Source organism: Sarcophilus harrisii, chromosome 1, assembly GCF_902635505.1.
Source record: "Sarcophilus harrisii chromosome 1, mSarHar1.11, whole genome shotgun sequence".
Classification (NCBI taxonomy): Eukaryota; Metazoa; Chordata; class Mammalia; order Dasyuromorphia; family Dasyuridae; genus Sarcophilus; species Sarcophilus harrisii.
In genome coordinates this window covers 662,007,358-662,018,627 of record NC_045426.1, presented here as the reverse complement: position 1 = coordinate 662,018,627, position 11,270 = coordinate 662,007,358, and the positions used below count along the sequence as shown (strand labels likewise).

At 44.1% G+C, this 11,270-nt stretch overlaps 1 protein-coding gene across 1 annotated transcript; it reads right to left on the bottom strand.

Annotated features, from left to right (window-relative positions):
* Positions 1 to 4,238: 4,238 nt before the first annotated feature.
* LOC100933022 (myeloblastin) lies at positions 4,239 to 11,047 on the bottom strand. Its single transcript, XM_023496881.2, has 5 exons — positions 10,941 to 11,047; positions 8,155 to 8,311; positions 6,767 to 6,908; positions 5,185 to 5,415; positions 4,239 to 4,775 (listed from the first exon to the last, which is right to left on the bottom strand). Exons 1-5 carry the CDS (start codon positions 10,984 to 10,986, stop codon positions 4,557 to 4,559), a joined length of 795 nt encoding a protein of 264 aa, XP_023352649.1. The 5' UTR covers positions 10,987 to 11,047; the 3' UTR covers positions 4,239 to 4,556.
* Between the last annotated feature and the right edge of the window lie 223 nt (positions 11,048 to 11,270).

Below are 11,270 nucleotides of genomic sequence, written 5' to 3'. Positions count from 1 at the left end.
TCTGCAGGCATGCTCACTTTCAGACATGTACATGTTCACTCAAGGTCAGACACACATGTAGAGACAAATCTACCCAACTGTGTGCTTAGATATGCACAATCACATGCAAAGAAGTAGATACAAATTCAAAGACAACAGTTAATCTGAAAAAAAAATCTGAGGATGTGAGCAGCCTCAGCACTGGATGGCAAGTGGACTCTGAATGGGACATGATAGTCCAAAAGTTGGTGCCATCTTGGATTACAATTAAGAGACACATAGTGTGCCCCCTAAAGTTACCAAAATGGTGCATGTCCTCTGACCACTGAGATTATACTCGAAAGAGATCACAAAAGAGGGAAAAGACTCATGTGGATCAAAATATTTATAAAAGCTTTTTTTTTGGATGCAAAAACTAAAGGGACCCAAGGACCATTTGAGGAGTGTTTATACAATTTATGGCATATGAATATAATGGAAGATTATTCCTGAGTGCCCATCATTTCTTTACTTCCTTGTAAATTGTTCTTTTGTTCTTTCTGGGCACCTTTTTAACTTTATTCTTTTCCCCCCTTTCATCCTCCCACTAGCAGGCTGTAATTAAGAAAAGATATATATATATATATATATATATATATATATATATATATATATGCCCCTATACATAGACACACACATACCTTCCTGACTCTGCTGACCCCTTGCTTTAATTCTGTTCCTAATTTGCCTTGCTATTAATTAACCTCCCCCCAGCCATGAATCCCTCCATTGTCTTCTTCCCTCACCCTTTGCTCCCCTGTCTTCCCATCCCTCATCCCTTATTTCTTTATAGATTTTGGGGGGCATTATATCTTTAGGGTATATATGTAGTATTGCCTGTTTAATCCATTCCTGGTGTGAGCAGGCTTTCAGAACTATGAGCCCTCTTCCCCCCTCTAATGTCTCTGTGTCTGTTCTTGCTCTGCATCTCATTTGTATGACATAATTAACACTAATAATATTAGTAATTATGTTACTATTTTTACCTTAGCTCTGCCCCAATCTTTCTTTCGAGCTGTCATATTGTTGATATTAATCTTAAATGTGCTATAAATTATGGAAGGCTACTCTGCTGAAAAAAAAAGATGAGGGGGATGGATTCAGAGAAGCCTGGGAATACTCATATGGCCAGATGCAAAGGAAAGTGAGCAGAATCAGAACTGCTAATAAAAAGGCATCAATAATGGAAAAAAATAATTCTGATCAATGCAATGACCAACTATAATTCCAGAGGACTGATGGATGCTGAAGAATATGTCCCATCTTCTGAAAAAATGGTGATGGACTCAAGGTAGAATCTGAGACACGCTTGGGGGGTAGGGCCAAGATGGAAATTTATTTTGCTTGTCTATGAATATTGTTGGCTTTTTTCTTTCTTCTAGTGGATGGGAGGTAGACTTAGGGAGAGGAAAAAATACTAGATAATTAAAAAAAAAAAAAAAAAGAAACCCAATTCTGTTACAAGGGAAGTGATTGTTCCTCCCCACTTTATCCAAGATAGGATAAGGATGTATTCAGTGATGGGTGCCACATTTTAGAAAGGACAAGGATAAAGTGGAAAGGGTCCAGAGAAAGGCATCCAAGTTAGTGAAGAGCCCTAAGATGGTGACAGATGAGAACTAGTTGAAGGAACTGAGGACCTTTAGTCTGAAAAAGTCTGGGGATGGGATGGGCATTCTGGTGTCTACTTATATTTGAAAGGTCAAGTAGAACAAATGTGTTACCTCTTCCACATGACACTTCCTGTTTTACCTTTCTCTATATTTTTTTCTTGGTAACAAGGAATGACTTAATGGGTATATTCAGAAATAAAGGTGCTATAAAATCAAAAGATATCAATAAATTAAAAATATTAAGTGCTTCTTTTACTAAACTGGGACATGCTGGAGAAAGAGCACTCAAATGTCATCTATTTGTGGAGAACAGAAGACAAGAGATACAGGAAGTCAGAGGAGAAGCTGGCTGTGATCTCCATTGAAATATGCTAGAAAGAGAATGAATTTGGGGCCATATGGCCTGGGTTTAAATCCTAGTTCAGACACTTAACTTTAGCTGCAAGACTTTGGCTAAGTCCCTTGACTTTTATTGGCCTCAGTTTCCTCATCTGTAAAATGAGGAGATTGGACATGGTGGTGTCAGATAGACACCTCACTGAGTACTAAATCACCTCACTATACATTCAGCCAGATACCACACTGCACAGTTACCTCACTGTACATTCAGACAGCCCACTGTACAGACAGTCACCTTACTATACACTCACTGTGCACTCAGTCACCTCACTGTTTACTCAGTCATCTCACTGAACATTCAGACGGACACCCCACTGTATAGTCAGACACCTCGCTATATAGTTTCTCATAAAGTTTAAAATCCTCCCTTTGACTTCATTCTCATCCCCAGACACTATATAATATAATAACACATATTATACATGTATACATTATATGATAATACATAATGAGTGTCTCACTGTACAGTTTTCATAAAATTTAAACTCTTCTCCTCATCCTCTAGACATTGTATAACAAAATATTATATTATATAATCTGTGTATTATATAATATAATAAATAATAATAATAATAATAATATAGTATAGCTAATATATATGTCTGTCTATTTCACTACAGTTTCTCACAAAGTATAAAACCTTCCCTTAGCTTTCTCTCCTCACCTCTAGCCAGTTAATTGCTGCCATACCAAGCAGTGTGTCCATGTTTTTACACGATATTAGGGAGATAAAGTCAAATAAATATGCTGAATCCCAAATGATTGATTCTCTCTCTCTCTCTCTCTCTCTCTCTCTCTCTCTCTGTGTGTGTGTGTGTGTGTGTATGTGTGTTTGTCTTTCTGTCTCTCTCTTTCTCTCATAGTCTCCTTTTACTTGGAAACCTTATGTTCCTGTAACACTCCTTTCTAGATTAAAAGGGAACGAAGATACAGAACACTGAGTGTCAGAGATGGACGGAGCCTCAGAGATGACTTAGTCCTACCTCATCACTTACAGATGAGCTTCAGAGCCAGGGATTCCTTGGATCACACAGTGATTCATTAGTCAAGGCGGGAATGAAGCCAGTCTCCTGATCCCTAGGTTAGAGCATTTGTATTGATGTTTATTGCTTGCTTGACTGACTGACTTGAGCAGAGAAAGGTGGACGGGCTCAAACTCTGGTTGGGTTGGGTGGACAAGCCCAGATCTTGGAATGCTTGTCTGTAGTCTGGATACTATCTCTAAGAACTTGCCACTACAGCATTTAGAGGGCTCTGTCACTTCCAGCCTGGGCCAGGCCTCCTCCTGCAGGAGATTTGGGGAAGGGGACCATCTCCTCTGGCCATATATGACTGGCTTAACGCTCCCAGAACCTTGTCTCCAGTCCCCTGAAAGACATAAATGCCTCCTATGTCCTTGGGAATGCCAGGAAGCCTCTAGAAGCAGGGATCCTCAAACTTTTTAAATAGGGGGCCAGTTCACTGTCCCTCAGACTGTTGGAGGGCCAGACTATAGTAAAAACAAAACCTTTGTTTTTGGGGCCTTTAAATAAAGAAACTTCATAGCCCTGAGTGAGGGGGATAATCATCCTCAGCTGCAGCATCTGGCCCGCGGGCCGTAGTTTGAGGACCCCTGCAGAAAATCTAGTGTTGGATGGAATAGAGGGCTGTGATCAGAATTGGACCCCAAACCCTACTACAGCTTAGATAGTGACACACTCTCTGAAGGCCTTAAGGGGCACTGTGAGAGGAGAGGAGCAGAGAAATGGCTTTCTAAATAATGACTTCATTGGCAGAGTGGCATGGAGTGCATTTCTCCTCCTTCTACAGAGAAGGAAACTGAGGACTGAGGCACCGAATGTCTGCTTGCCCGGATTCACACAGCTAGTTGGGGTGAGAAGTGGTATTTGGACTAAGGTCCTCCTGACATGGGCTAAGGGTCCTATCCACTGTGTTATTCAGCTGCAAGAAGAGGAGGGATGGGGAAGACCTGAACGGTGGGTAAAAGATTTTATGGGTGACCCTCAGAGGGTTTGAGGGGGGACACGTCCTCAGGTCCAGTTGAAGACTCTGGGCTGACTGAGGCAGAATCATTATCATCAGAAAGGGGATCGTTCCTATTATTACTAATGAACAACTGCCCTCTTCATCATCCTTGTTTTGCCCCCGGAGCCCTCCCCTCCCTGCCACGCACGTGGCTGACAGATTGAGTTTTGAGGCGGTTAGAAATAATAACAACTCTCGGTTCTTTAGAACTTGTCAGATTTACAAAATGTTTCCCATACACAGTGTCACTGAGCCTCACAACAGCCCTGTGAGGTGGGCACTCGCACCGCCCCCACCTGACAGACCGCGGAGCTGAGAGCGGGCTGCGGTGCAGCCAGAAAGCGGCAGAGAAGAGCTCCGAACCCGGGACCTGCCCACGCCAAGCCCAGCTCTCTAGTGCCTTCGCCTTGTAGACGTGGAAGCCTCCGTACAGCCTCCGCCCCCGGGGTCTCCCTTCCCAGGAGCTGAGGATGGTGTGGGGGCTCTCGGGAGAAGGGCTGATCAGAGGCTCCACATGGGGCTGCCTGACACTTGCCCCTCTTCCTCTTTCTTCTTCTCCTCCTCCTCCACACTTCTCACGATAGAGTTGATCCAGTCCACGTAAAGGGAGACCCGGGCAAAGTAGTCTGGAAATCGCTGAGAGGCGCATCCGCCGCCTCTGATGAAGGAAGCCACAGCCTGGACCACTCCCTGGCAGATGAGGGGGCTCCCAGAATCCCCCTGTGGACAGAGGTAGGGATGATTAGCTTCCCTTCCACCCTCCTTGCCATTCGCACCCGAACCCAGGACACTGTTCGACACCCACTTTGTTTTCCCTCCCTCCCTCCCTCCCTTCCTCCTTCCCTCTTTCTCTCCCTCCCTCCTTCTCTCCCTCTCCCTCTTTTTCTCTTCTTTTCTCTCTTCTCTGTCTGTCTGTCTGTCTCTCTCTATATCTGTCTGTCTGTCTGTCTCTCTCTGTGTCTGTCTCTCTCTCTCCTCTCCCCCTCCCCCCAGTGAAGGGAATTAACCCTAAATTCTGGACTTGCTAGAATCAGAATCCCTTTCCCAAACAGGCTGCTGCCACTCAGCATTGGATTCTCTGCGGCTACCTTCCCATGGGGCATTGGTGAGTGGGGGATTAGATACGTACAAAACAGACGCCTGCCCGCTGACGAGGTGCCAGAGTACACACGTTATGCTCCCGGCAATAGAAGGTCACCAAGGTGACGTTCAGTTCTTGCAGAATCCTGGCCGCGGGCTGGGTGGTATCCAAGCGTCCCCAGCCCATGGCCAGGCACTGAGTCCCCGCCTGCAGTGATTGGTCCTGCGACGGAAGCTGGGCTATCTGGACATTGGCATTCAGAGTGGCTGCACGGTCCAGCTGGGATGAAGGGGGCAGAGACAGGCTGGTCAGCACATCACAATCCAGGCCTCCCTCTCTCGTTCTCCACTCCCAAGCTCTCCCCCCACATCAGCTTGTGTTCAGCCATGTGGGGCCTCCACCTCCACATACACCCCCCCCACACACATACATTGGGTCAGGATCCATTAAGTGAACCCCCCTGGACAGTTGTCAGTGGGAACAGACAGGAGGCTATTTTATGCTATTACTTGTATGTGTTAATTGCAGAGGGAGAGGTGTGTGCTAATTGTAACAATACAAAAAATGGAGAATTTTAATGTATGCAAATGTTTTTTCATCCTCTTAACAACTGAGGATTAATATTCATGTTTTACAGATGAGGAAACTGAGGCTCAGAAATTAAGTGATTTGCCCTTGGTTACATGTAGCTATCAAGTGTCTGGGCTAACTCACAAAAACAAGTCTCTCCTAAAGGCAAGTCCAGTACACCCTTGGGTCCTGCCATGTGCTAATTGTGCGAATTGGGGAAACTCTGTATATGCTTGTATAGACTAGTCACCTGTGTGCTGATGTGTGTGTGCGCGCTAATTGAATATTGCTAAATGCATATGTGAGAATTCATTATGTATTTTATATAAAAATTAGGTATGTCTCTAATTATGTATGGGTTCATATATGGCATTTGTGTGTAAGATTTAATCACATAATTGCATGATAGCATACAGCTGATCTGTGCTAACTGCCCAAGTCAATGGATATATTTCAGTCATTAGAAAGTTTGTGAGATGGAGGACAAATCCATGTCTGTAATATGTACCCATTGTTGCTGGTTCTGACCTCTGCTAGCCCCTCAGACTAACAGGTCCCTGAGGGCAGCGTTCTGTTTCTTCCTTCAAACTAAGGGCTTCCTTGGGCTGTGCCTTCTCTCTTTCTCTCTCTCTCTGCTAAGCCCCTTCAGATCCTGATTGGACAAATCATCACTGTACCCCCCTGGGCTGGAAGTGGTACCTTAGAGACTTTCTAGTCCAATTCCATGGATAACTCTTGCCAGACCAGAGTTCAAGCTCGGACCTTGGATCCAGTTCACTTTGTACTTACCATCTGGCTTCTCCTAAATACTCTCCCCCACCCAGCCTTCCACAGATCTCCCTATGACAGGACATCCTATCAATGGCTCCCCAGAGATATGACGCCAATGCTGGCCATTCTCTAGCTATTCCCATGATGTCTCTGGCCCTTTGTGTGTTTCTTCTCCAGACTCATGAGCTAATGGACCTTCTTTTCTCCTCTCCCTGTCTCCCTGGGCACTTGCATCCCAACATGGAGTCAGAGGCCCACCTCTCCCCCTGCCCATCTGCTCCCCCCTCACCTGAATGAGTGCGATGTCATTGAGTTTCAGGTTATCATCGTAGTTGTTTATGTAGAGGCGCTGAAAACCCAAGGTCTGCCAGGAGGCCTCAGGGCGTGACAAGTCATGGGCTCCAGCCACCACTATCATCAATTGAGGAATGCTGGGATGGGAAGAGAGGCCACAGGGTTGGGGAGGAAGGCTTCCGTCAGATACAATGGTCATTATAGTCATGTACTTAAGGGACCGAGGCTCCCTTAATATAATATAGCATAACATCATGATCATCATCATGATGGATGGGAAGATAAGTCTTGTTCCCATTTTATAGATAAGGAAACTGAGACTTAGACCAACCCAACGTCACAAAGCTAGTAACTGGGAGCATCAGAATTTGAGTTCATCTGGCACCAAGCCATGTCTTCGTCCCAGACCTTCACTGCCACTCTCTCAGTCCCCCACACTAGAAAGCTCAGACTTCTCCCTCTCTCTTGCCTCACTCACTTTTACACAATTAGAATAGTCCAACTTAGAAATAATAATCATTGATATTTTTGTCCATCTTTATTACGAAGCATTTATTCCTAGAAATAATATTGAAAGTTAGATAACAGCCTCCAGCCTTGCTCATGCTATCTCCTCAGTATCTCTCCCACCCCTCCTTCCACCAGCATCTACAGCTGCTGGGACCTAGCAGAACAGGCGCTTTGTTGGCCCCCTTTGCCTCTGGCTACAATCCATCCTTCGCTGCCAGCCGTCCCTCTCTCTAGCCTCCCCCTTCTTTTACTCAGACGCCTTCCTTGGCTCCCTATGTCCTACAGGAGAAAGTCTAAACTTTTGAAAAAGTCCCTTATTCTCTAAAGCCTTCTTAGATTGCTCCCACTATTTTCTCAAGGAGAGTCATGTTTGCATTAATATGGTCTTGATCTTATGTTTATAGACTCCTTCATTATATGCTGCCTGCCCCCTTCAGAGGAGGTTTCTGAGGCAGGGTTCTGTCTCCCCCTTTAGACTAAGAGCTTCTCTAGGATAAGACTCCTTTCTCTCCCCTCCCTTCCTCCCTACCTCGCTTTCTCTTCCTCCACCTCCTCTTCTTCTTCTTCCTCCTTCTTCTTCCTCTCTCTGTCTCTCAGTCTTTCTGTCTCTGTGTTTCTATCTGTCTCTCTGTCTTTGTCTCTCTCTTCCTCCTTCTTCCTTCCTTCTCTCCTTCCCTCCCTCCCTTCCTCCTTCCTTCTCTTTCACTCTGTCTCTCTCTGTCTCTCTTTCTCTCTCTCTCTGTCTCTCTCTCTCTCCTGAGGCAAGGGTTAAGTTTGGGGAATGAGACCTAGCTCTCCCCCTGTCCCTCTCCCTGAGGAGGACACTTTGCCCACAGAGCCCAGAGGATCTCCCCGTTCCCTATAATTACTCACATTTGGGTGACACAGTGGGCTGCCGTCATCACAAACTGAGGGTGGATCAAGGTTCCCCCACAGAAGTGCCTCCCTTGAAGCTGTAGGGAGACTATATAGGGCCGAGAGTGGGGAATGGCAGGTCTGCCACCCACAATCTTAGAGCTAAGGACCAAACCTGTGGTGACAATACAGAGAGGAAGAGATAGCTGAACTCAAGTATGCTGGTTCTATCCTTCAAGGTCCTCTCAGCAACTCATCCTCAAAGGGGACTCTCCCAGTGACTAGTAGTAGAGATGTCTCTACTGCTCAGGTGTCTGAACATTACTCGTGGCAGGCAAAAAAGCCTGGACTGGGAGGCAGGAGTCCTGGGTTCTAGCCCCATCTCTGCTACTGACTAACCCTACGGCTGTGCACCTCAGTTTCCTCACCTTTACAAAGGGGCTAGTAACTCTTGCATTACCCACCTATCACACACAGCTGTCTGAGGAAAGTGAAGCCTCGGATTTCTAGAGCAATAAAAGGTGTTATTCTTATTGTCCTTTTCACCTATTCCATTTGAATATTTTTTTAATATTATTGGGTTCTCATGATTGTTCTCAGTGTCACCTTGAATTTAGTGATGTTCTTATATTCTTATCAATTAATAGCATTAGATTATTATTCTCAGTGAATATGTCAGTGTCTCCAGCTCATTTTACAGATGAGGAAACTGAGGGAAATAGGGTGAAGTGTCTTACCTGGGAGCACATAGCTAGTAAATGTCTGAGCCCAGATTTATACTCAAGAAGGTGACTCTTATTGATTCTAGACCCGGCACTCTAGCCATTGTGCCCATTATTTAATACTGCTAAGTCCTTAATAACATAACAATATAATTAGGTTATCATCCCCATTACTACTGATAGTAATAATAAAACTCAGGTCTCTGCTTCCATCCTCTTCCAATGTCTCATTAGGGCAGGGGCTGAGCCCATATTTTAGACTGTCCAATAAGCTGGGTATTTTTGGAGCTTGGATGAAAACTGTTTATCTTTATCTTTCATGTCAGGAGCAGGATCACGAAACTCAAAAATGCTTAACATCAGCTTGTTTGGGGTGAGGGATGCGGGTGGTGGGGCAAGCACTTACCGTCTGACAAGCAGATTGCTCACACCAGAACAATGAGAAATCCTGAAAGAGTAACTTAGTAATAAGTTCCCCAGCTCTCTCCCATTCTTTTTGTTGCAGAATGGACCTGTTCTCTCATGCCAGCATTGTGCTTAGAGGCAGAAAGACCTGCCATCCTGGATTGAAATTTTACTCAGACACTTAGTTAGCTATGTGATCAATGTATCGATAAGTATTTATTAAGTGTCTACTAGATACCAATCAAATAAATTAACACCTCTAGGACTTGGTTTTCTTATCTGTAAAGTGGTATAACAAGAGTACTTATCTTACAGAATTGTGTAAGGATCAAATGACATAATGTGTGAACAGGGCTTTAATAAAATCTTAAAGCACCATATAAATGTCATTTATCATGATGATGATCATGGTGTTATAATAATTATTAATGTACATTTATATATAAACAACAATATAACAGCATAACAGCATATTATAACATATAAGTAATATGTTGTCATAAAGCATCATATACATGTCATTTATCATGATGATGATCATGGTGTTATGCTGTATTATATTATTAATGTATATTTATATGCAAATATGTTAACTACAAAAGCATAACCATCATATTATAATTAATATTGTTATGCTTAGGATGATGTTAAATTATGTTATTAGTTTATATATAATATATTAATCAATAATGTAACAATCAACCTATTAAATATTATGCTATATTTAATATATTGCTATTATCATTATGATGAACATTCCTTAGTTCTCTCTGCAAGGAACTAGGGATGCCCAGACACTTCTGCTATAAGGTGCCTTTCTGACAAAGGATCACACCCTTCAATCTCACTATTCTGATTAGGGTTATTTGTTATTAGTCAGTTGTGTCCAACTCTTCCTGTTCTCATTTGGGGTTTTCTTGGCATTCTTGTCATTTCCTTCTCCAGCTCATTTTACAAATGAAGAAACTGAGGCAAGAAGAATTAAGTGACTTGGCCAGGGTCACACAACTAGGAAGCATCTAGGGTCACATTTGAACTCAGCAAGATGAGTCTTCTTGATTCCAGGCCTGGTACTGTATCAATTGTTATGGAAGGAAGCAACTTCTTAATTGTCCCAGGGTTTAAAAACTACATTAGGTTTGGAGTCTGGAGGACCTAAATTTCAGTGTCATCTCTTGTCATTTACTATCTGGGTGTCCTTGGGAGGATACTACATCTATGAGCCTCAGTTTCCTTATTTGTAAAATGTAGGGGAACAATGTGAGACTAGGAGATCTCTAAGGTCCTTTCCTATTCAAAATCTATGATCTCTATTTTCCATAATCTCTAATCCTCCCCACATATTCTCCTCTCTCCCCTCCATCCCCAGTCCAGAGCCCAGAGTCCCTGAATGATGTCTGGGAGAGCCTGCACTGATATATTTCTCCACAAGTTCCTGAGGATTATTATCTTTGTTTTTATAGATGAATAGAGACTGGGTCATTTGCCCAAGAGCACAGAGATAATATCTATCTGAGCTAAGATTCAAATCCGGCACTCCTGGCTGGGGGTGAGTTCCCAGAGTCACACAGAAAATCAGAGGCAGAGAGTCACGTCTGCCTCCCTGAATGCCTCAGGTCCCTCCCCAGGCAGGGCCAGACAGAAAGGTGGTACAGTAGGAAGGGAGACCATACTTACAGCCCTGGATAGAAACCAGCAGTGAGAGGAGCAGTAAGGAGGCCATGGTGTAGTAGGTCAGGGGTGCTGGGAGAGCCTGGGAGTCTCTGAGCCCTCTCTTTCTGACCTGTCCTCTTATAGGCTCTTTGGGAAGGCCGTTGGGGATTGCTCCACAGACACATAAACCCAGGCTTCCCCCCACTTCCTCTTGTGCCTCAGTGGGGTGTGAATCAAAAGATGGGAACAGAGAAGGATGCGAGACAAACAGCAGAACCCCTGCACCTTCAGGGAGCAGCCCCTGCCTCCATTTGTCACCCCATTCTAATATTCTTAAAGTCCTAAGGATCCCCC

Coding starts and splice junctions, on each gene's coding strand:
- LOC100933022 (XM_023496881.2), bottom strand. CDS start 10,986: ATGGCCTCCTTACTGCTCCTCTCACTGCTGGTTTCTATCCAGGGCT. Junction 6,909..8,154: donor GCCCACTGTGTCACCCAAAT/GTGAGTAATTAT, acceptor TTCCCATCCCAG/CATTCCTCAATTGATGATAG. Junction 4,776..5,184: donor AGCGGGCAGGCGTCTGTTTT/GTACGTATCTAA, acceptor CTCTGTCCACAG/GGGGATTCTGGGAGCCCCCT.